We start from the raw sequence: 26,216 nt of genomic DNA, 5'->3' as shown, positions 1-26,216 counted from the left end.
ATCCACTTCCATGAAGTTATATGACTATTCAATAGGAAGCCCACTTCTGGGGACGACAAGCCTGTGGGTGGAGGGTTCAAGACATGTTCTCACAGCTTCTAGCAGCTGCCCAGCCCAGCACAAAGGTTTGCTTACTGTCCCAAAGGGACACAAAGGAAAAACAGCCTCAGGATCCTGAATGTTTTTTGCCATAATCACGTAACAAGTAAAATAGGTTCTTTGGACTCCAACAGCCAGCGTTTCCATGGCGTCATACAGCATCACTTCGTCAAGACTCTTACAACATCAACCTTGGGCAACCCACACTCTTTAAAGGGATGGATGCCCTGTGTCCTCCAGTAGCTTAAACGGTCATTCCTCAAACTGCCTCTGACTTAAAGGGCTGACTATACTTTAGAGCGTCTCGTGGGCGCCACCTGTCAGCAGAGCTGTCAATCATCAAGCCAATCTATTTGTATTTACCCAGATTTTCTTCTTAGGGACAACTTTAACAAGCCCACCAGCAGAAGATTCTCTAAATTGAATAATTAGTGCTGTTATGAGGGCGGGAAGTTCTGGAGAGGCCACACCCCACCTCACAGACAGCTGGGATAGACAACTGGTCACTCAGCCTCTCTGGGGCTTTGCATTCTTTGCCCCATCGCTGGCCTACTCCGTGTTCTTTGTGCTCCCCATGTTAGTGGTAAATGTAATCTTTCTGTCAAAGCATCAGGTTTTGGTTTTTTTTTTTTCCCCTAGGTCTTTTCTTGTCTCTGTGTTGTGAGCCTTCTCAGACCCTATGGCAGATTCTAAACATATCAAAAATAAACCCAAGGTTCTGATGTTGTCCAACATGCACACAGTGGGTCTCTGCACACAGTGGGTTCTCTTTGGTACGCACAGTGGGTCTCTGTGGTGCGCACAGTGGATCTGCACACAGTGGGTCTCTGTGGTGCGCACAGTATGTCCACTTGCTGTTGGTTACCTTCCCTGGGCCACTACCTGGTACACATGGCACCCATATATTCTCATGAATCAGTATCTAAAAATAGCCCTGCCCTGAAAAGAAAAATACATGTAATGGATTTGCCTGATACAGGTTCCCCATGCAGGGCAAATCCTACCATCCTTATGTGTTTATGCCTGCCATCTTTGACTTGGTATGCAGTCTTCAGGATTCATCCATGTTACAGCATGTTAGACAGTGACTGATTATCGAGACACTAAAAGTCTGAATCCATGCAGAATTAGGTTATCACACTCTTGCAGACGTGCATAAGACGTTAACAGAGCAAGAGACACTTATTACTCTTCCCTGTCCTATGCAGAGGTGAGGGGACCTCAGTATTATAACACGCAAGTCTCTTAAGAGTAGGCATGGCCACAGTCCACGCAACTGGCAGGCTACTGATGCATTTGGCAAAATTCAGTCTGGGGAGAACTTACACAAAAATCCTTGGACGTCTTCTGGACAGCCGTGGTGGGGCCAGTCCGTGTACTGCAAGTGCCACACGGTCCTCTCCTGCCCGGACAGCAGGTGCTTCACCTTTAGGCCCGTCGTTGCATAGCAACCAGAATCTGTCCGGAACTTTGTGGTGACCTTGAACTTGCCGTAGGTGGCAGAACTATGCTTGGACCCCAGTTTGGGCCAGTATCGATGGCTTTTGGTCCGTCCACCCTCCTGAATCACACACAAAAGCAAAACGGAAACAAGTCAGGGATGCACTCTTATCCTACTGAGGTTAGGACCCACGAGCAGGAGCGCGGACAGCAATTCCTAAGTCACAGCTTCACGGGGCTCCGGGCAGTGTCTGCTGGGGCGGACCCTTCAGATGTGGGCCCAGGCTGTTACCCTTTACAACGACAGTTACCTTGTGGGGGGATTTAGATGGAACACAGTAAGTACAGACGTCCAAAAAAGCCACCATGTGAGCGAGAACGAGAAAGGCCTGCAGGGTGGCAGGAGAGGAGCAGGTGAGAGGGACGCAGGCTGGGAGGCAGGAAAGGCCTCACCTCCCCACAGGGAGCTTGGGTGTCCACCCACAGAGAACAGAAGCCACCTAAGGCTTCCGAGTGGTCAGTACGAAGCACCATGCTGGGGGTCATTCCAGGCGCTGCTTCTCCTGCTGCCGACAGCCCAGGGCTCTTTCTGACACACTGCCCCTGTCACCCAGAGCTGCTCTGGCTTGTTTCAGCTCAACCTACAGCTAAAGCATAGAAGAACCCCTTAGGTGCCATTTTCCTTCCCATCTTTTAACATCTTTGCTAGGACCACGCACAATCTAACATTTACAAAGCCTTTTTTTCCCCCTCTCAACACTGCACAGTTCAGAAATCCCCGGTGTGGGGTGGGAAGCACGGAGGGGCTGGAGGCTGAGGGGGATGGGTGAAGAGGCTGAGTGTCCGAAGATGTAAGGAGCACGGAGCTGTGCTGAGACTCCGCGCAGCTGATGGTTAGAGGAGCCCATCCGAGCCAGGATGCACTCAGTGGGTGGGCTGCATCCATAGCATGCATAAAGCACTGAATTCAATCCATAGGACCGAACAAACCAGGTGAGGTGGTGTGTGCCGTCATCCTAGCACGTGGGAGGTGGAGGCACAGGTTCAAAACTTCAAGGTTAGCCTGAGCTATATAGCAAGCAAGTTTGAGGTCAACCTGGGCTACCTGAGATCCTGTCTGAAGGCAGACAACTAAATAATTGACTAAATGAAGTGTGCCTGCTTGTAAGGTGACACATCCCTGGGGGGAGGGGCGTAACAAGTCACCCTGTCTGGAACCACTGGGCTTTACTGAGTCTCCCTAGGTCCCCAGTATTTTTTTTCCTTTTATACCAATCCTGTAAAAGTGGGTTGTTCTGGGGCTGGAGAGATGGCTCAGTGGTTAAAAGTACAAGCCGCTCTTCCAGAGGTTCTGAGTTCAAATCCCAGCAACCACATGGTGGCTCACAACCATCTGTATGTGGGCATCTAATGCCTTCATATTCAACACATACATACATACATACACACATTTTTTTTAAAGTGGGTTGTTCTGAGAATGTAAACATACATTTATTTCAGTGTCCAAGTCATTTCTGGATTTTACAAACTGATACAGCCTTGGCTGTCCCACGGACCACTAGATTCTGCTTTATTCTGTTGTCTCACCAGCCCTAGAATTTACTTTCTTGGTGGAAGGTGTGTGTGTGTGTGTGTGTGTGTGTGTGTGTGTGTGTGAGAGAGAGAGAGAGAGAGAGAGAGAGAGAGAGAGAGGTATATCTAAACCTAGAGAACTTGACATGCTCTTCATAGACTGTTCCAGAAATGAACTGCCCGGAGCAGTCATTGGTGCTCATAGTGGAGCCACTGACGTTCATGGTGGGGTCACTGGCAATCATGGTGTGGCTATGACTTGGCTTTTTTGGCCCCAGTTCTCTCCCCTCCCAGTCCTGAAGTAACAGGTGAAACCAGGCCTCATGATATCAAAGGTCTTGGTAAAACGCATGAAGCCAGTTCCCTAATTGAATTTGAAAATATAATTTGAAATTTCATGAGGATTAAAAGGAGGAAGGAGGGTAAGTGTTTTGAGCGTGCGACGGAGGGGAAATCCAACCCTTCCCTCGATGTCAGCGCACTCTGGGCAGGCAGTGTGGCATGCACGGGGGAGGTGCGTGCAGGCTCCTACACCACAGCTACAACAGAGAGTCTGTGTTTGGTTTGGCAAAGAAAGAAAAGGAATTTTCTTTTTCTTTTCCCTGAAGAATAAAGCTAGTTCCTAGGCAGTGGCTCTGGTTTCCTTTCAGCTGATAAGCATGGTGGCATGCGGGGCTGGCAGCGCCTGAGGTTGGGAGGCCCTGTGTGTTTACCCAGCACAGACTGAACTATTCTGCGAAGTACACACCGTCCGCTGGATGAACTCAAGTTTGGTCGTTTTTGATCCTGTGTTTGGTTTTCATTGTACTGAACTATGTCACAAGGGAAAATTCGAAGAGAGAGAGAGAGTCCACTGTAAACTATCTCTGGGGAAGGAAGCTTGCGCACATGCTTGCGAGCACACACACACACACACACACACACTCACTCATACACACACACACACATACCACACACACTCATACACTCACACCACACACACTCATACACACACATATACCACACACACTCATACACACATACACACAGGCTACACTACCAGGCAATGGATACTCAATAACACAGAGCTGTAGCATAGAGCAAGCTGAGCCAAAGTCCTGGGTACCAGGCCCACCTTCTGACCACCCCTTCCCCAGGACAAGGGTGTTAGGTAAGCCACTCCTTACCTCCTCTGCAGTGACCATGGCGATCACATTCACCCCCTGCTCCCACACCATCTGCCAGAAGTCATGGCACGTATGTGGCAAGGGCCCCTGGGTGGCGATGTAGTGCCATTCTGATCCGCCGACCACCACCTGCAAGCCGAGGAACACACCGGTAAGGGAGCCAAGCGGCTGGAACTACCTTCCACTCTAACTTCTTTTGGACCAAGTGGGTTGATGTCATCCTAAAACCCCATTAAGTAACAGACGACACATGTTGGCACCAGAATACTTTTCTGCTAAGTCATGCTTATGAAGTCATACTCACCTGATCTTTTACTGCATGTAGCACACGATACAGGCAAACAACTTCAGGCTGAAAACACACATACCGGCTGAGGAGATGGTGCAGTGGGAAAAGTGCCCACGGTGTAAGCGTGGAGACCTGGGCCTGATCCTCAGTGCCCACAAACAAGCTGGGGTGGGGGCCGGTGCTGTGTGCCATCATCCCAATGCTAGGGAGTTTGAAGAGAATGGATCCCTAGGGCTCGCTGGCCAAACATACCGAAACAGTGAGTCTAGGTTTAGGCAAAGACCCTACCTCAAAAAAGTAAGGCAGAGGGGCTAGGTGGGATGGTTTCTTGGGTGAAGGTGCCCACCATTTACTCTGATGACCTAGGTTTGACCCCCAGAGCAAAGTCGTCCTCTGACCTGCACACACACACACACACACACACACACACACACACACACAGAGAGAGAGAGAGAGAGAGAGAGACACTGGGCACACAAAACAAATGTAATGAAAATGTTAAATGTAATTAAAAATAAGGTTACAAATGATACAGAAGAGAACTGATGTTGACCTTGGCCTCCATTTGTGCATAGAAGAGGGAGTACAGTCATACATGTGTACACACACACATATATCCCACATACAAAACACACACACACATGAACTCATATAAACTCACAGGTACAGACGGGTATATCCACATAACTTAAGAATAAATGATGGGCTGGTGAGATGGCTCAGCAGGTAAGAGCACCCGACTGCTCTTCCAAAGGTCCAGAGTTCAAATCCCAGCAACCACATGGTGGCTCACAACCATCTGTAACGAGATCTGACTCCCTCTTCTGCGGTTTCTGAAGACAGCTACAGTGTACTTACATATAATAAATAATTAAATCTTAAAAAAAAAAAAAAGAATAAATGAACAGAATTTAAGTTACAGAAACAATACCTAAGTTAATCTGCACCATGTAGGCTGATACATTTCATGCTTTAGTCTATATTTTATTAGAGTTTATGTATGCATGATTACAACCAGAAAATCAGTTTTACAACCACTAAAAGGCTGTGGTTCCGAATCTGAAGAACAGGGTTATAGGGCGGACTTTTAATAAAAACAAAGTCTACATGCAAAACCATCCCGGTGGCAAGGCCGGGCCCACAGAGCTGAGGTTACACTCTCGGTGCAGTGGTGTCTTTGGTGCAATGCACTTTCTGTCTCTCTCTTCCTCTCCTGTGCCTTGATATGACACAGATGGGTCCCTTTATACATTTGTGCGGGGCAGAGCCCCCGGAGGGTTCCAGAAGCAACGAAGGGGTCCCCGTTTGACTTTCCTTCTCAATGATTTTACAAAACTCCATACCGACTTGAGTCAGGCAAGAATACCGTCAGCTATCGTCTCCTTACACAAGACATGCTTGGCTCAGAGCTGGCAAGGAAATCCACTTCCCACATACTGGTGGGAGAAAACACCCACAGACTGAGTTGTTGGGGGTTGGGGAGATGTGGCCCGTCTGTGGGACTAGGCCTTTAAACTAACAGGTACCCAGCATATAGTAACCATAAACATTGCAGAGAATCTGCCTCTTCCAAGGATTGAAAGGAGAGCATTAAAAGCCACACTGAAACCAATGTGACTCCCTCTCTGGAGAATATCATGTGACTCCCCCCACTGCAGGACATCATGTGACTCCCCCTCTGGAGGACACCATTCTCCTCTGTGCTAACTGCTGCTTGGAACCCAGGGGGAGAAAACAGTGGGGAAATATATAGCTTAATTCCAGAAACCAAGGGCAAGTTCCTGCAAGCTCTCCAGGCCTGTGAAATGCACCCACATCTACCCTGGATCCGAGGGATGAAATGTGGGCCTCGGAGAATACCGCAGAAGGGATGGCATCTTGGATAACAATACTCGGAGGGCGCTGTTTATGCGGAGTGACAGCTGTTTCCAAAGAGCAGATGGAAAATGGGAAGGAGACTGGGCCAAGGGAAGAGGCCAGGAGAGTGTCCCTCTGTACGGTTTTCAGAGGCACTTCATTGGGAAGCAGCTGCGGAGTCCTCATCTTTGAGTGTGTTATTCTGCTCATTATTTCCTAATCTAACTGATGCCATTGTTGGTTTATTTACGAGATCCCTGGTGTTCATTTTATTAGTTTTGTTCTCAAAACTACGAGCCAAAAAAATACCTGTTTGTTATAAATGCATACATACACGTGCGCGCGCGCGCGCACACACACACACACACACACACACAATCCTATCTATGCCCTATGCATAAAAACACTATACCATACCATCACATCCCATATGGAAATTGGTTTTCAGTGATATACAACCCAGATGCCTAACTACACCTTAGGAGGGTCAAAGGATACTTCTGGCAATTCCATCAGAGTTGAAAAATCCAAGAAAAGTAAGAGTTCAAAGCTACTGATCATACAGATTAATCAGGCGAACTGTGTTGGTTAAAAACATCTTATACCCAGCTAGACGGTAGTGGTGGCGCACACCTTTAATCCCAGCACTAGAGAGGCAGAGGCAGGTGGATCTCTGAGTTCGAGGCCAGCCTGGTCTACAGATCGAGTTCCAGGACAGCCAGGGATATACAGAAAAACTCTACTTCAATAAAATAAGCTACACTAAACTAAGATAAAATAAAAGCCCTGTATCCACTGACCAAGCGAGAGCCTTCGAAACACTCTCCCAATTGAGAGTTCAGAGCCGTGTTCTAAAACAATATACCCCAAACTGGGTATTACCAAAGCTGGGGAAGGTGAGCTGCTTAGGAGCCCATGAACTCACAGCTCTGAATTCTGTCTAAGGCCTAGCTAAGCTACAGCATACTGAGACATGAAGTGTCTGAGACATTAACAGAAGCCCACGCACTGCATGCTGGAGAAGATGCCTGACAGACGGAGAACACGGACTGCTCTTGCGGCTCCTCACCCCAGCGCGGAGGGTCACAACCTCCAAAAGCCCCAGTTCCAAAGGATCTGATGCCCTCTTCCCGCCTCTACGGCTGCTAGGAATGCACACGGCGCACATGCGTGCACACGGCGCACATGCATGCACACAGGCAAGCGCATAAAATAGAAACAAATCTAAAAAGTAAAACATGAACCTCACACCACCACTTATGACTGAGGACCTGCTCGGCAGCCAACCGTGGTTTGTGTATAGATCGCTCTGCTCTCATGGACAGCCCTGGAAATCAGATTTTGGCTCTAACGTGAATTGGCTGTGATATCATAAAGAAGAAACAGTAGTTTGTGCTGCTGTGGAACAGAGTAAAAAGGTATAACAGGAAAGGTAGGGACTGTTCCAACGTCCACCACCTGTGAGGCACAAACCAACGGGACAATCCCACTCTCCATGGCTTAGGGCTCGCCCATCAGAAAGGCTCTCTGCAGTAACGAGTTCAGCCCATACAGGCGTCTTGCCGTATGCCTCTGACATGCCCCTCACCTTGATGTGGGAGGCGTTGATATAGCCTGTGTTGTTTTCTTTGGTCGGGATGAGCTCCACTCGATTCTCCTCGTATGGGACAACTTCTCGGATCCGGCTGCGCTCGGCATTCTCAGGCAGAGTGGCGGTGCTGAAGACGCCGTTGGCCTTTTTGTTTGGAATCTGCTCATATTCTGTGAACACCATTCCATCTTCCAGCTTCTTCTTCAGGGCTCTGAGCTGCAAGGGAAGGAGGCATCAGCTGTCTCAACTCAGCAGAGCAAGCAGGCTCTCAGGGGTTTTCAAGATGGAGAGTCAATGGGTGGATGCTCAGCTACGGCCCTCACTGCTGCCCGTTGCTAAGTCTCTGGTCTGACAGCCATTTCCCTTCTCGCTCAGCTACATACATACTGCAAAGCTACATGCTACATAATACAGTAAAGCTACATGCTACATACATACTGCAAAGCTACATGCTACATACATACTGCAAAGCTACATGTTACATACATACTGCAAAGCTACATGCTACATACATACTGCAAAGCTACATGCTACATACATACTGCAAAGCCTGGCTTAAGTGGAAAGTCAAACCCTGTGTCTCGGTTAGTCCTGGCTGCTTAAGCTCCTTGTTACCCTCACCTGTCCAGGTGTCCTTTTCTCCACTCTCAGAGCAGGGTTCACTGAATTAACCCGTAGGACAGCACCAGTTCACAGTGGTAGAGCACTGAAGTAACCCTCACAAAACCCCCTGCCTTTTCCCTTCCTTGGCCAAAGTACTAATTTCAAATACATGGTGTCAACTGGTAAAATGTCCCTTCTGACCCCAAAACCAAGTGTCTGCTGACAAAAATCTAACGCTCTAAATATTAGGAAAAACAGTTTCTGGGCCTCCTGATAACAAGCTAGGCAGTTTCAGGGCCCCTTTCTCCGCCACAGCGACACAGGATGGTGGCTCTCAATAGCTAACTGAAGAACTATGGGTCCTATCATCTTGCAGTCCTCAAAGGGGACCACAGGAACCCAAAACCTAAAACCACAGAGTACGATACTCGGAGAAACTAACTTTCTCATCTTACAAAAAAGAGTTTTCTGTAGTTTTAGAAACTTAATGGTTTCATTGTAGAAAATAAAGATGATTTTAAAAAACATTTCCCCCATCAGTCTTCAGTATGTCTGAAATGAGTATGTATTTGGATTCAACTGCACAAGGAAAGCAAGTAAGACAATCACATCATAAGGCAAATTTGCATTTGTCCTTAATAAATAGTAAAATCTTACAAATAAATAGTAAAATCTTACCAAATGCATATAGGGATTGATTATCACATCAATCACCTCCTTACAATTAAAGATAACGAACAGATAATGAGCTCACACAGCCTGGAGGAGGGGGTCCTTTGTTGTTACGCTTATCTGGAGGAGGGGAGGAAGCTGTGGGGAGGTCAGAGCATACCCTGACGAATATGGCTCGCTCTTCCCACTACGTGAGTTCCAGGAACTGAACTCAGGTCATCGCACTTGGCGGCAAGCCCTTACACTCACTGAGCTGCCTCGCCAGCCCTGGGGCTAGACTTTTTAATCAAGCACCAATATGCCAGCTTGATAAAAGTGCAGAGGCCACAATGAAGAAACAGGAGATGTTGGAAAGGATCAGCTCTAACACAGCACACTTGGATCAAGTCTTCTTCCATTGAAAGACTTAACCCACGGCAAGCAGCACTGGCAGGTCTAGGCAAAGAGGAACTTCCAGAATCTGGAAGCAGAGAGAAAAGGTCACACCTGACAAGCCCAGAACTCACCCTCTCGTCTATGGGGACTCGGGTGGCATCATGGTGACCGTCTTCCCGCCCCGACACTCGGGCCACCGAGAGCCCATTCAGCGCTGCCAACATCAGCGGTCTCTTCTGTGCCTGCGGGCCCGTCATCTTCTGCTTCTCTAGATTCTTTCGGCAAGAAAAGACACGTTCTCATTGTTTATAATTCCAGGTGAAGGCTGGAATGCGTTTTAATCTCCCCAAATCTGTAACTCCCCAGCCAAGGAATGCAGACATTCACCACCAGCAGGGCAAATTCAAACACAACCTTCCCATTATTCCCATCATGCCCAGGGAAGCCAGTTCTTACAGGACCCCAGGGCTTTTATTCTTAATTAACTCATACGTTAGAAAGATAAAGACAGACTCCCTAACAAATACACCTTGCCACAAGGGGAAAGGGGAAGTTGCAAGAGAACAAAAAGGGCTTCATACAATACACTTTAGAAAGATACAGGCTGAAGACTGGAGAAAGAACACAGAGGAGTACGTGGGAGTCTCTCCCAAGGACAGGCCTTTTGCACTAACTAATGGTGTAAAACCCACCAGCTACCATGTTGATTAACAGCGCCATACACACCAGCAAAAGGGGAACCACTCTGCGGGCTCAGACTTTAGAGCTTAATCTTATAATTTACTCCTTGTCCCCAAGACATCTGCTCTGACAGCCCCAGAACAAGGTCTACCAGGGCTTAATAAGGTCACCACCAGATGATGAACCATTGAGCCTTTGTCCTTCGAGCTCATCCAGGGCTAACAGTGGAGTGTGGACTGGCAAGTTCTATCTCCCCCTCATCCTTAGGCTGAACCTCGTGTAGTCAGGGCTGGATGTTGGGTCCACTGTTGGACACCCTCGTGTCCCTGTCATCAGCAGGGGTGTAGAATCCTCTGTTTCCTGCTGCCAGTCTACTGGGCACAGCTCTTGAAAATCATTTTGTCTTAGACATTCAGGGGTCAATGTGTAAAAGAACATTTGGATGTTATCTGAAAAAACAATGTCGGTCTGTAGATGTCTGTGAGTCCTATGGATGGAGTGGCAGCCTGGTTTCTTAGTTTATCGTTTATTAATTAACTCCCGGAGGAGGTGTCTTGATGGATGGAGCCATACTGTTGGAGAAGGTGGGAGTGGGTGGCAGGGACAATCTTGCATGGACCTCATTGCCACCATGGTGTTACCTACAGTGGGGGAAGCCTTTGTGAGGGATGCTCCCTAGGGTACAACTGCTCAGGTAACAGGCTGACCCACAGACATACAAGGGTGCATTGGAGAGGAGGTGTGAGCCATGAGGATGTGACAGGCAGCTGAAGGGTGGCCACGGGGCCACATGAACCCTCGGGATGACTTTGGATATATTTGCGTACTAGCTCAGTTTTGTGAAAGGTAACTCTCTCCTGTCCTCTCTTGTCGTTGAATTTTGAAATGCTTCAAATGTTTTGCTGTGGTCTGATTTTGAGACAGGGTCTCATTGTGTCCCTCTGGGTGTTCTTAAACCTGTAAGCAATCCTCACACTTGTGCCTTCAGACGGCAGGGACTGCCAACCTTGGGAAAGGCTCCCTTGCTACCTGGGGAGAACTAGACACAGTGATAGTGAACCGACCTCTTAGGCGCAAGCTATCAGTTGTCTTTCTATCAAACTAGAAGGCCTGAGTTGAGCTGGCTTTCTGTGCTCTCTGTACCTGACTCCCGGCTGGAGACTGGAAAGTGGGAAGTGTCCTCAATGGGCCAAGGACAAGCCCTAAGGCAGCATTCTGAACCACTCACCACATAAGAAGCCATTGAGCTCTCCTTGTACCCACCCCTCCCACTCCAGTCCCCAAGGGCTTGAGGTTTCTCTCTGTTCTCTTAGTAAAGGGGTCTGGTGTGGCTTCAGGAGCCTTCTTTTCTCCTCTCCATACACAGAGGAGTATGGAAGCTGTGTGGACGCTCCCTAGGCCAGGAATTACAGACACAGACTTCAAGACAAAGATTCATCTTGGGTGTTGGAGCCACTGGCAGGGGCGGCCTTCTTGTTGGACCTCCTGGCGTTTCTCTGAGGTTGGGACACTGAGCAAAGGGACTGAGTGGCCTGTGAATGAGGCTGGGTGAGGGGGAGTCTAACAGGGGAAAGAGTGTAGACATGGGCAGTTGTGTTCTTGAGCTAAAAGCTAACTGGTGTAGTCTGCCAGCCGGAATGGATCCACTATCCTGGAATAAAACAGAACTGGGGGAGGGGACCAGCAGAAAACAGCTCCTCGCTCTTTCTCAGTTTGTGTGATGCTTCCAAGTGAGGACCGGCACCAGGGTCATGGCTGCAGGCTATTTGTTTAATCTGGGTAAGTAGACGGGGTTGACCAAGATGAGGTTACAAGACCATGTGGACATCATTAAGTCTCAACTTGGCAGGGCCGACCTCAAGGCTCAATACTCACAGGGATGGATTCCTGAAGCGAGCGAGCCTGGCTCTAAAGAGGCCTGGAGCCAAGAAGTGTTGAAACATCACTTTACACCAATGAATTACTTTTTTCCAAGCTGGGAAAGCTGTCTCCTCATGGTACCCACCCCCGCATTTCACCCCAGCCAAAGCTGTGTGCTTTTTTTTTTTTTTTTTTAATGAATCCCAGAGGCACAGGTACAAACTCTACCATCTCCCTCTCCATCTACAATGGAAGAAGCATTAAGTCCATCCATGCTGTCCCTGAGTGTCTCCATCCTGCTGGCCACCAGAACCTCAGGGTTGAGCCTCCTTCAGGATGTTCTAAGGTAACAAGGTTGGATCTGATTTCTGAACCCAGCAGTGTGGCCTCTGTAAAACCGGCCTTCACGTCCTCCCTCTGGGTTGATTCCCAAATATGAGTTCAGAAGAAGTAGCAATGAGTTTAATGACCTCCAACAAAGCAAACGTAATGTAAACGAGCCTTCCAGAGTTCCTAACCACAGGCCAGCTACCTGACAGCACAGCCCTGATGAATGGAAAAGAAGCCCATTGGATCAATTAGTTACGTAACTGAATGACTTTTAAGGAGGCCAGGATTTCCAGGAAAAGCAGTAACAGGGGGATTTTTTTTTTCAGCAGCAACTACAATCCAACAATATTCTCATTGTAAGAGGAGTTTATTGTCTTGTATATACACATCTATCATCATGTGATCTCACCCCAACAAGAGAACTAGCTTTCTAGGCTGGGCCCATCCCAGTGATGGGTTATCTGTAACAGCAATATAGCAGGGTATCTTCATATGTGGCATGATGCGTGCATGCATGGTGCACGTGCCCATGCTTCAGAGAGCAGATCTGATGGGGACTGGAGCCCAGTACCCAGTGGTAAACTCCTCAGGAACACACCCAATCACTAAGCTGTTCCTATACCAAGTACACACCAGCCACAAGCCAGGAACGACTGTGGGAGAGAAGGTGTTATTTGAAAAAGCATCCTTGACATCTGGTGACATCATCACTCTTGCCTGAAATGCCCACAATCAATCCCTTAATTCCCGAAGCCTCCCTCCTCCAAGCCTCCAGCTCCGGGGCTTCCTACCGTCAGTGACCGGGGAGTGGGGGCACTCACCCTGATCATCATCTCTCTCTCTATAATGCTGTCCTCCAGGGAGAACATCTCTGACACCGGCCTTTCCTTCACAGGCTCTTTCTTGACCCGCTCCTTCACGCTGGTTAGGTCAGGCTCAGAGATGGAGGGACCCAGAGAGGCACCGTTGACAGCCAGCTGCTCTGCCCGGGAGACACTGAGGGCCTTGGATGGTCCGTGTCTCAGCACCCTGCACCTGGCCATGGCAGGAAGAGGGGTTCCCTGGTCCTGTCTCAGTGCCCCATTACTGACACTTTTTCTTGGCCCTGGGTACTCAGGTGGGGGCCTGTTGGGGATGCGGGCCAGGGCAGCCTGCAGCTGGGCACTGTATTCTACTTTCTCTCGAAGCACAGGAACCTGAGGTGCAGCCTCCAGGGTCTCCTCCTCTTCCTCGCTCTCACTGCTGTGGATCAGCATGGTGGCATCCGAGAATGTCTTCTTGTGGTGATACTGGGGGAGACCGTGCACTTCGTGGCCGCCCGTCTCCTCGGAAGGGCCCTGCTCCCGAAGGGTGTTGCGGCGAGCCATGGGGATATTGAGTGACTTCAGTGTCATGGCCTCCATGCCTCTCACCATGCTGTTCATCACCTCCAGGCTGTGGCGTTTATTCACCGTGCCACCGCCGCCGCCATGGTGCTTGGTGGCTGTAAGGGGTTCGCTCACCTCCTGCAGAGACTGATGGACCACAGGTGAGCTGTCCTCCTGGAAGGTCTTTACGGAGAGCTGCACCTTCCGAGTTACCAGATCAGGGCTGCTGCCGCTGACGTACTTGTGGCGGTGGCTGGCGAGGTCTGGGGTGCTGGTGGCAGGACGGGGCCGAGGGTAAGGGGGTGGCGGCCTGAATAGATAGTTCTTGAGCATGTGGGCTGTGCTATAGTGTTGTGCTCCTTGGAGCTGCATGTTGGCTAGTTCTGGAGTGCTCACTGTGTGTGAGATGGAACTGGCCCCTGGCTTGATAGGCATCGCACAATTTTGGGGGTTCATCTGGTCAGACGGACTTACAAGTTTGTGACCGTAGCACCCCTGGTGTGCATAGGGGACCGTGTAGGGATGCCTCTCCCGCATCTCCGGCTGGCTGTACACCAGTTCCTCGGGCTGGTTATAGGCATGGGTGTTGATGATATTGAGGTTACGCAGAGACCGGCTCTGGCTGTCTGCGTGCATCAGACCCCTCTTCATCTGCCTCATGACCGTCTCGTAATCTGGGGTCGGCCTGTAAGACGGCACGATGATGGTGCTGTGGCGGTGGCTGGGGATGTAATCGGCCCTCATGATGTCACTCCCAGGGATGCTAAGGTTGGAGGACACTGGAGACGCCTGGATGAAGCTCTGAGAGCAGCTGAGGGAGTTGACGCTGTGAACGCTGCACACGCTGCCATTGGTGACGGTGCCGTTCAAGTAATTAAGGTCCAGGCTGTTGTGAGAACGGCAGTACAAGGCTTCTTCGTTCCCGGGGAAAATGCTGTCTGCAAAATGTCAAACAGAGCAACGTGAAGCACCACACACACCAGCCTGCTTCAACAGAGTCGCCCCTATGTCCCCGGAGTGAATTACCGAAACGTGTCCTAAAGAACAGAGTCTTAACCCCCGCCACACATGTCCCAAGGGACTGTTCTCTGGGATAACATGCCTAGAACATGTCAGAGCACACTGTGAAGAAAGTGTACAGAGTGGGTGTCGCCTAGACACAGTCTCGACCTTGCTATAATTAGATTCAAACAATGAGCCACTTGTTGGGGGAGAACTGGTCTCTTGTGCACAGCTTAGGGGCAGAACCGGATATCTGGGCCAGGAAGTCAAAGGTTTAATAGAGCAATAGACTTGAAACTGCCCCACCCTCGGAATTGCTGGGTTTGACTATATCAGAAAAGGGCTCGCTCCTAACCTAACGGATTGCTGGGTATTCAGAAAGCAACGAGACCAACAGCATGGCCAGCACAACCATGGTTTCTGAACAGCAGCCCGAGGATGGCAGAGTCAGAATCGGGAGCTTTTCGAGGTACTCCTGAAACTTCTCTCTAGCTCCACCATCAAGATTGCTTCCCATAAAAGAAACAAAAGCGGGAAGAAAGTAAAGGGCCACAAAAGCTGTTTTCATGTATATGTGCATGTATGTGGAGGCACACATGTATGTGGAGGCATGCAGAGGTATATGTGTATGTGGGAGTATGCAAGTATGTAGAGACATGTGTGTATATGGAGGCATATGTGTTTGTGGGTACATGTGTGTTTGGAGGTATGCATGTATGTGTGGACATGCGTGTATGTGGGGGCATGCATTTATGCAGAGGCATGTGTGTAAGTGGCTGCATGCATGTTTGTGGGGGCATGCATGTATGTGGAGGCATGTATGTACATGGGGGCATAGGTGTATGTGGGAACATACATGTTTGTGGGGGCGTGAGCATGCATTCACATAGAGGAATGTTGTTTGTGCTGGGAAGCATCCTTGGTCACTCTTATATTTCATTCACTCAGGCGGGGCTCTCCATTGGCTATTCTCACTAGCTGGCTGCTCAGGGGATGCCACCTCCGCAGCCCAGGCTGGACTTCAGCTGGGTTAGCACCCTCACCTAGCACTTGTGTGAGTTCAGAGGCCCTCCTCTTGCTCGGCCGGTGACTTAACTGTTCCACTGCCTAGCTTTTATGTCAAATTTATCCATGGGAAAGAAGACATGGCAACCTAGAAGATGTCTCCACTGACTGGCAAGTCTGTGAGGCATTGTTTTGATTAGTGTGTGAGGGCACAGTTTCCTGTTGGATGTGCCACTGGTGGTCTACAGAGGCAGGCTGCGTAAGCCATGAGAAACAAGCCCCACCCTCCATGGCTTCTGTGTCAGCTCCTGCCTTGAGTTCCTGTCCTGACTTCCCTCAGTGATGGAGTCTATCCTGAGGATTATAAGCTGAAGTAAACCCTTTTCTCTCCAAGTTGCTTTTGGTTGTGGTGTTTTATCATAGACACTCCAACTAAGACAACTACTGAGTCACCTCCCCAACTCGAGAGCTACTAAAAGCCAGTTTCTAAGCCAGGCCCACTTTGGATATCCAAAGTTCCTCTCACATACACACAAACACACTGGGAAGCCATTCTGTCCATACACCTTTCTGTGTAAGGAAGACAGAGGACAGAGGAAGAAGAGAACTGTGGCCAGCAGCATCTAACTGGGACTAGAGCGATGGCACGGTAGTTAATAGCACTGGCGGTGGAGTCCACAGGTTTGGTTCCCAGAACCCATATGTACGCTCACAACTGTTGTAACCCCAGTTTTAGAGGATCTGTAATGTTCTTCTGGCTTCCATGGGTGCTGAATTCAAACGTTTATATACCATTACACACATGTAAGCACTCATATACATATACAATAGACACTCATATATAATTAAATAGACAAATCTTAAAAAGAAAAACAACAACTATCTGAAAAAGGAAGTGCAGACAAAATCAATCAAGGCAGGAGAAACAAGGAGAGCAGGGTGTGAGGATTTATCCACCTCTGATGGGGTTTGGTGTCTTCCCACAGACCCGGGGTAGCTCTGCTAGGCTGTTTATAAAAAGTACGATCGGACTGAGTGATCTTGTTTTATGTTTCATGCTCCAGCCTTCAAATTGCAGCAGCTTCAGAATAGCTAGGAGAGGGTCACAGACACCCGTGACTCAGAAAATATCCAGCATGTAAGGTTTGTGATCGTCGTTTTAAAGATGTAGTTAGCTCAGGGATAAAAGAGTTTAACAGTTTGCTGATAAAAGAGATAAAGTGAACTTAGCTAGGGGGGCGGCTCAGCTGGAAGTGAGGGCCTGGGTCTGGATCTTTAGCACACTTATAAAATGCTAGGTGTGCACTAGTGTCTGTAATCCCACCATTGTGTGATTGGGAAACAGGAGACAGGAGGACCACTCACTGCCAGTCTAGTTAACTGGTAAGTGACAGTTTCAGTGCCAAAACGTGTCTCAAAAGGTGAAAGTGACTGGAGGAAAACACCCAGCATGGACCTCTGGCCTACACACACAAGCTTTGTATCTACATGTGCTGATGCACTCGCACACAGGCACAGGCACATGCGCACACAAGCACACACATGAGCACACACAGAGATGTGTATGTGTACCTACCATGCTGATGCAGATACACAGACACAGACACAGACACACACACACACACACACAGACAGAGAGAGATACAGAGAGTGTGCGTCTATCTAGCATGCTGATGCAGACACAGAGACACAGACACACAGAGAGACAGAGAGTGTGAGTGTGTACCTACCATGCTGATACATACACACAGACACACACACAGACACACACACAGACACACACACACCTGAGCACACACAGATGTGCGTGTGTACTTACCATGCTGATGCAGACACAGACACAGACACACAGACACACAGAGACACACACACACAGAGTATGTGTGTGTTTGGATATCTGAATGCTAACATCTGTCTTCCTATTTCTGTACGGAAAGAGTAGTAGCTCAGGCTTACTGTGGGGATCAACATGCATCAGGTCCCCAGCCTAGCAGCAGGCACCTCACAAGCACTGGATCCATGCCCACTCTTGTCCCTGTACGAGTCCAAAGGGCCAGAAGGGAGACTAAGAAAGGCGCTGAATGATGAGGCTGAGTTTCTCCTAGGCATCTATCTCATCACCACGTGGCTGCTCCAAGAGGCTGGCATTGACACTGAGGGTGGCGTGTGTGCGTGTGGGAGGACCAAGCTGGCTATCTCCAACCCTGGCCCACTAAGAATGGGGAGAAGAGGAGGAAACAATAAGGAAGACTCCACTTTGCCTAGGGAGTTTCTTCCCAGGTAGCTGAAGTGCTGAAGGTCACCACTAAGTGATCAGACAATGACAATGTTGCCACCATTATCAGACAATGACAATGTAGCCACCATTATCAGACAATGACAATGTAGCCACCATTATCAGACAATGACAATGTAGCCACCATTATCAGACAATGACAATGTTGCCATCAAACCATCACTGACATCTTCAAGCAAGCTTCTGTGCTGGGCCCTGGGACCCAGCTTTTTGTCTTTAAGAGGCAGGGAGAGGAGCTACAGTTACCTTGGGAAGTATGGGTCTCCGAGTAGTGCTCACTGCACTGGACATGCATGGGAGGCAAGATATACGGCTGCTGCCTTGGCTGAAACAGAGAAAACAGAGCTGGGGAAGCCACGAAGACTGTTGGGAGATACCAGAATGTCACCCCAACACCCAGGGAAGCACATTACATCACTGTAGGCTGCCCGTCTGACCCACCCTCTTACACAGACCTAAGCTCCCATCTGGTATTGAAGCTCAGGACAGCAAAAAGCAGCTCAAGGCCATAGAGAAAAAGAGGCTATCCATCCAAAGTCATGAGCAGCCATTTGATGCTCTCAAGCATTGGCCTTTATAACAGATGCAATCAGAAGAGATGCACCCATCAAAAAAAGAAACACAAAAACACAAAAAAAAACAAACAAACAGAAAAGGAAATTTGCTTTATTCTGTCCAAAACCAGCTCCCTTCCAGGCCCATACATTCCTTACACAGCAGCAGAGCCCTGGTCTCAGGTTACAGCACCACAGGAGGTTCCTGTAGGGTCAGGGTACATCCAGCTTGGCCCAGTGGCGATTTTACATAGGAGTCCAATATGTAATACCCACAGTGTCAATGGCACTAAAGAAGCAAATGTGGCCAGGCAACAAGGACACCCTCCAAGCCAATGAAGAATCTCTCCCACTGAGTCTTAAACATGGCTGTTTAGGCCACTCTGAACCGCTTGCTGCTGCAGAAGACGGCACACATCCTGTACAGGGGCTAGCGGGAGATTAAAATATATAAAGCCAAAGAGGACACCAGAGAGGACACCAGAGAGGACAGTGTGATTCTAGCTCTGTTAGCCTTATAGCTCTGGTCTCAAGATAACTGATTCAGAAGCTGGGCTTGTCGGCACACACCTAATCCTAGCACTTGGGAAGCAGAGGAAAGCGGATACCTGTGCCTTCAATGCCAGTCTGGTCCCTAGAGTGAGTTTCAAGGCACCAAGTGGGTACCAAGGAAGGACATGAGAACAAGGGATGCAAAAGTCGAGAGGATTCAGAGTGGAAAGAAGCACGGGGAAGAATTGAGAGAACTCCAGGTGTGGAGGGAGCTAGAACTCCTGCACACCCAGCAAGTCCTGGTGGGTGGTCTTAGAGCTTGCAGTTTCAAAGTATTATCACCCCTTTTGTTGAAAACACGTAATTCAACACATAATTCCAAATTTCCCATGGTGAGCATGAACTGTCCGCTTTATTTACTGAGAGAGAATGAGGACGAAGCAAGGTGAGAAACAGAAGTGGAAGCACAAAGGAGCATGGCTACGGCCGCCTCCTGCTCCTTTAAAATAAATCAAGAAATGGCTTTATGAAGTGCGCTAGGTTTACAGTGAAAAAACAACAATAGCTAATTTAATCTCATTTTTTTTCCTTTTTTTGTGACAGGGGAGGGTGTTGTGCTAGAGTCACCTAAGGTCACCCTTTACATGTTTGGCAAATGTTCTTCTACCAAACTATGTCAATGCCCAATCTATTCTAATATTTTATTTATTTGTTTATTTATTTATTTAAATATTTTTCCCAGATTAGCCTATACAGAAATAAATGCCACAACACAAATGTTCTAGTTTGGTTTCTATTGCTGTGATAAAAACACCATGACCGAAAGCAACTTGGGGGAAAGAAGTATTTGTTTGCTTACAGGTCACAGTCCACTGAGGAGATGAAGGCAGGAACTCAAGGCAGGAGCTTGAGACAGAGACCATGGCGGAACACTGCTCCCTGGCTTGCCTGGGCTTGCTCAGCTACCGTTCTTATATAGCCCAGATCCACCTGCCCAAAATGGCACCGCCCACAGTGGGTTAGACCTTCCTACATCAATTAGCAATGTAGAAAATGCCCTGCAGACAGGCCCAAGCCAATGTGATGGAGGCAAGTCTTCAAATGAGACTCTGTATATCAGGTATAACCAGGGTCTGTGTCAACTTGACCCCCCCCCCAAAAAAAAAGCCAACAAAACAAGCATTGTAAAAGAGAGAGAAAGACAGATTGGCAAGGAAGTCAGGATGCTCATCAGCAAGGACCAGTAAGACTCTGTGGTTTCTTCAGACCTACAGGGCAGGGTGAAGAGAGACTTCAGCATCCAGACCGCTGTAGACCACCTCATCCCAGTAAAAAAGGGAGGTTCTGTAATCCCAAGATTGCCTGAGAAAATGGGGTCTGTCATTAAAGTTCACAGGTACAAATGACACTTGATCTCACTGACAAAAACAAGATGCAGACAAAAGGAAGACAATGTTAACAATGGAGAGAGTGGCGATCAGTGCATGAGCAAATGAGCTCACAGGGAAGCCTCAGAAGGTCTATCCAGATGGCCAAGGCAGAGGGAGGACCACAAGGCAGAGACAGTCACACCGACATCAGCAACAGCCACACGGGCTCAGGAATTCCCATGTGGCTCAGCTCTAGAATTCTAAGAGTCTGTGTTATGCTTTCTTGGAAAAACCAAAAACGTCCTCCAAACTTTCTAAGAGGGAAGTTGAAGACAGGCGAAGTGCATGTTGGATACAAAAATATCCTCCCTTTGGTGTTTCTGTCTATCAACTCCAGGGACCTGGACATGAGGCAGAGTAGGAAGGCCACTCGTTGGCTCTAGCTGTAAAAAGCCACACCTCAGAGAGCCGTGACAAGAGGAGCAGAAACGAAAGTGCAGGCCTCTCCTGTCCCCCTTGTGTAATCCTCAAACACGAAAAGCCTACAGCTGTGCGTCCCAGCCACGTCACCAGGAGAGGGAACAGCTTTAGAAAACCAGTCAAAGTCAGGGATGATCGACTGAAGTACAGAAATTAGGAAATGTCCCATCTAAGCTCTCTCTTCACTATACTGAGCCCGTTGTTCATTTAAAAAGTATTTTCTGGCAATCTGCTCAGCTCTATCTGCGGCACTTACAACTGGGACATGTCACCAGAAAGATGAGCCAACAGCAGCCTGAAGGAAGGCTTACTCTGGCCTGGAATAAGCCTGTGGAACACCTCAAACCCCACATAGAGAGGATGGCGGTGTTCATGGGAGAGCAGGACACAGCACATGCTCCCCACACCTCCTGCAAGTGAATGACAGCCTTCTATATGTCCAGCAAGTCTCCCCTGGTCATGGTGCCCTTAGTCACCGCTCCTCAACTTCGTTACACAAACCTTATGCCAACAGCCAGACCACTGACTGAAGAGTGTACTTACCAGTGAGGACCGGCTCCAGGTGGGCTGGCGTCTAATTGGGGGTGGAGAATTTGACTGTCTATTTGAAAGGTTAAAAATGAGAACCATCATTATTGCTGATCAAAAGAACAAAAGGTCAGAAAGATAAGGTAGGCTGAGGGGAAGGACTAGACCAGCGAGGTCTGCCTCCCAGCACACAGTTCACACCTGCACGAAGAGCACACACAGCATGTACAGTTCACACCTGCACACACAGCACACAGCATGCACAGTTCACACCTGCACGAATAGCACACATAGCATGTATGTACAGTTCACACCTGCATACTCAGTTCACACCTGCACATACAGTTCACACCTGCACACATAGCACACACAGCATACACAGTTCACACCTGCACACCAATACTACAAACTCTTTTGCCATTCTTCTTTTATCCTCAAAATGTTCTGAACACATATTTCTGTAATCCTTTCCTCACCATTATTGGGGGAATGAGGCTATTTCTATAGCAATATCATGAGAGAAAGAGTAGAAAACATCACAACACATGGACTTTTAGAACAGCGTCCAATGTGTACCTGTGTGTATAATAAAACTATTTTTAAAATGCTTCCAGTTTAAATAAAATTTCAAACTAGAGAAAATATTTTTCATTTTGATCCCATAAAGATGTACATGCTGCAAATGTTTACAAAGCCAGATGCCTTATCTGTTTGCTTTAAATTCTGTTCTGATGCTAGGGCGTCAAAGCCAGCGACACTAGGCAAATATTCCATAGCTGAGATATGTCCCCAACCCAGCAGGGCTGTTACAGAGAGAGAGCACTCCAGCATCACATCGATTAAACAACAATAACAGAGAGGTGAACAGAGCTGGGACAGAGGGCAGCCATCCTGAAAGCAGATATCAGGAGGTCCCAGCACCACATGGTATTTAAAACAAAATGAACTTCACCGGGCTACAATTCCTCAAAGAAGACTCTCCTTATTTGCAGACTTCACTCTTCTATCAGCTTGCTGATAAATATCTTTGCTCTGATGAAGCCATGGAGACAAATGCAGTAATGTTGAGCTTTTAACAGCTGGGCAGGTTCGGCGTTAGTACCCCCAAGTTAAGCATGGTCCTCTAAGGCTTCCTCCCCAGGTCAAAGGTGCAGCCACCCAACCCTGGAGTGAGGCAGGTAGCTGGCAAGGACCAGCTCTGCAGGAGCAGACACTGCAGGACAAGCCTGGGTGGCTCGTGAGGGGACAGCCCTGGATGGAGAAGAAGGCTGTTGAGACAACTCAAGTTTTGGAAAACTCCGGAGGGATGCCCTTGACCTGAGATTCCAGAGCTCAATGTGTGTGTGGGAAAGAGGAGGGGTAAGTGCTTCTCTTGCAGGGTTCCCTCAGAACAGGGTTCTCGATTTTCAGCTTTCCAAAAGCTGCTCACACATGTCACACATGTTCACACATGTCAACACAGACCACAGAAGACACACTGAGCACCAACACAGAAATGATCCATTCGCTGAGAAACGGTTGAACCAGAAGACTGGAGCTATGAAAGGGGCTCATGTCCACCGCACAGAATTCTTGAGGGTGTCAAGGCCACCAGCCAAATTCAAAGGCAAAAGCATAATAGAACCCTATGCATGGGGCAGTTGTGACAGTGTGTCTGTAGAAGACAAGGCTGTGCCCTTGCTTGGCCTGCTAACACATCTTTCCTATCTTTGCTGGTAGGCCTAGACTATGAGATATACAAGCTGTACTCTTAGACCCTAGCAGTGAACAACTGCAGAGCCTGATTTGAAAGAGGCTGTGGGACCTGGCAAAAGAAAAAAATCTGCCTTGACCTGGGGATCCAGTTCTGAGCAGCTGCCTTCTCCAGCCACATCTGCTGAACAGGAGCAGTCTGCCCTGCGTGGATATGCCCACTGTGGGAGTGGAAAGACAGCTTCTCTCTGCCATTTACATCCCTGACGCTCTTTGAACAAAAATTAAACACCTTGGGGGCCCAAGTGGCAAATGTGCTCTGCTGAGGACCGCCTTTTGAAAGCAACCAAAGTAAAGGCAATGGCAGAGTTGGGCCCCCGGCACGCCATCTCCGAGGTCAGGCCACGAGGAAGTGCCCTCAATCAGACTCAGACTTATCCTCTTTATTTCTGAACTAAATTAAAAAGACACACAGATGCGTGCCATCTCAGAGTGCCTTCCAAATCCCCCTCTAATTACCCTGGCCTCTCATTTGCAGTCAGATGGCACGACCCAGGAGCGCACGCAGGGTTAGCCAACTGTGAGCGGAAACGGGCCGAGCCGGCGACCGCATCTTCTCTTTTAAGTAGGCTCATCACGCCGCTCCCCACTTCTGAATATCGTCCGCATCTAACACGGAGGGGCACCTGGGCAAATTGGGAGCAGTTAGGCTCTTCCGAACCCAGAGCCGAGCGCCAGAAAGGCACTGATGTGGCCCACCCATCCGGAAAGTTAAACATTTACAGTCAATTTGGGATGATTGTCTCTCTAGGCAGATGGACGTAGGCGACTGCACTTAAACTTCTCTCCCTCCTGACTGCCTTTAGTCTCTTCCTACAGTTTCTAGAAGGATCAAGGGGGAAAGAATGAATGGAAACCGGGGACAGCAACCTCGCAGAAACACTCAATTTAATAGGACTGCGCCACTCGGAGAGACGGTGAGCGAGACATCGACTTACTCAGTGCAGATCTTGTTCTGTTTGTAAAATTTGTGCCGAGTGGTAAACAACCGAGAAATGTACTTGGCATTTTCAATATCATCCTTGAAAAGAAAGAGACGGGAAAATAAACACGTGTTGGATGAGATAGTCACGTCACAAAGATAGTTCCGTACAGGCATCCATCCTGTCCCCTATCGTGTGAAGAAAACAAAAAAGTGCGGGCCAGGGAGTGATTCAACCATTGAGTTCAATGGTGTCCAGCAAACAGGGTAGAAATGACCATCCATCTATAATGAATTCTTCACATCAAAGGGTCCTGGTTCTGCAGTGATGACCTGACAGGTTCTCAATAATTCTAAGAAGAACTTTCAAAACAACCGAACCGAGGCAGAGCCTACAATGAACACTGATACCATCCAACCAGACACAGTGTGGTGAGAGAAGAGCCTTGGCTCCTGAGACGGTCCTCAGAGAGAGTCGGGTCAACTGACTCCAGACAGCGTAGGCTGAGGGACTGACATATCCAGGTCAGCTAGCAAGAGAAATTGCAATCTGACATAATTAGGAGTCACTTGAGGAAGAGGCCTGTGACCAGAGTGCCGTGGCATGCTGGACAAACTTGAATCTTATTTCAAAGCCAGTGAGAATATTCATCACTTGCAAGAAGTCATGTGGGACCAGGCAAGTATCAGAATGTCCTCAACAGCATTGAGTCCCATGTGGAGTGCAGGAGTGTCCAACATGCCACCATGGGTTGCACGGGACCCAGGATATATAGGAATGCAGCCCAACATTGACATGATGAGGGGCATGTGTGTGTGTTTGTGTGTGTGTGTGTGTGACTTGATTATGCAGTCCTTGAGTATAGACTTCATAGATGACAACAGTGTATCCCACCATCAAAAGGCTGAACAGGCTCATATTAAAACATGGAGAATCAGAGAACGTGTTGTTAGCTTAAAAAACTAATTCCCCCTCAAGCTGTGCAGGCCCCTGTACTCACTGTATGGAAGAGCGCGGTCTCCTCCTTGTCAATCAGCTCCAACAGGATGGCTGCTTTGCTGTGAGTAACACTCCCAATGTCATTCCACCTGGGCCAAAGAAATGTGACGAGGCTTACTCAAACATGGTCCATGTGTTCACCATGAGAAGTGCCTCATCTTGCAATTATGATTTAACTATTCTTTCTTTCTAACGAAAGTTTAAGTAGTCCACCTCTCAAAGAAATGCAAATAGGTACCACTCACACAGGCAACAATTTGATTTAGATTATATCTGTGCAGCCACGTTAGGGAAACGGGCTTTTCCTTATGGGTGGCTAAAAGAAAAATCTAGAAAGTTCTTACCACCTTCCTCCCAAGTTTCCTATAGACGAGGCCCTTCCCCCTGAATGTTTGAACGACCCGCACTGTGTAGTAAAGTTGTACTACAGTGTGCACACTCACTGTGCCATCCTGGAAAACAATGCCAAGGACTGCACATGTCTCTACACACGTGATCTAAGCACACACATGCACGCCTTCCTTGCCTGCTGTAAGAGAGCTGGCTACGATGGGTGTACAGGGGACTCACTCGGTGCGTGGATACAGGCATGAAGGAAGACGCAGATCGTCCACCTGTGTATGGGGCCTGTGACCTGCCAGGGTCTGAGGAATGTAATCCCAGAAGCAGGTGCCTGAGTCCAGGAAAGCAGAGCCTGCTTCCCAGTCTGCTGGGAGCTAGGACCCAAGCATCTCCTCAGCACTCAGCTTCAGCTCCCAGCACCATCTCTTTTGCATTCCACCATCACACTCCAATCCCTGGTGAGTTTCCTCCCCTCTCTTCCCTTCTTTCCTTCCTTCCTTTTCTTAAAGACAAGGTATTCCAGGCTGATGTGAAACTTACCACGTAGCTGAGGATGAATTTGAACTTCTGG

At 48.5% G+C, this 26,216-nt stretch overlaps 1 protein-coding gene across 6 annotated transcripts in view; it reads right to left on the bottom strand.

Annotated features, from left to right (window-relative positions):
• Positions 1 to 26,216, bottom strand: part of Ptpn14 (protein tyrosine phosphatase, non-receptor type 14) — a 148,480-nt gene that overhangs the window by 11,832 nt on the left and 110,432 nt on the right. For all 6 annotated transcript variants that reach the window (XM_006497134.3, NM_008976.2, XM_006497131.4 and 3 more), the window contains 9 exons: positions 25,305 to 25,392; positions 24,320 to 24,402; positions 21,645 to 21,702; positions 18,452 to 18,530; positions 13,357 to 14,840; positions 9,796 to 9,939; positions 8,012 to 8,230; positions 4,278 to 4,406; positions 1,426 to 1,660 (listed from right to left, as the gene is read on the bottom strand). In XM_006497134.3, coding sequence (XP_006497197.1) covers positions 1,426 to 1,660; positions 4,278 to 4,406; positions 8,012 to 8,230; positions 9,796 to 9,939; positions 13,357 to 14,840; positions 18,452 to 18,530; positions 21,645 to 21,702; positions 24,320 to 24,402; positions 25,305 to 25,392 — 2,519 coding nt within the window. The remainder of the gene's footprint in view (positions 1 to 1,425; positions 1,661 to 4,277; positions 4,407 to 8,011; positions 8,231 to 9,795; positions 9,940 to 13,356; positions 14,841 to 18,451; positions 18,531 to 21,644; positions 21,703 to 24,319; positions 24,403 to 25,304; positions 25,393 to 26,216) is intronic.

The sequence above is a fragment of the Mus musculus genome, chromosome 1 (genome assembly GCF_000001635.26).
Source record: "Mus musculus strain C57BL/6J chromosome 1, GRCm38.p6 C57BL/6J".
NCBI lineage: Eukaryota > Metazoa > Chordata > Mammalia > Rodentia > Muridae > Mus > Mus musculus.
This window is presented reverse-complemented; position numbering and strand designations above follow the sequence as displayed.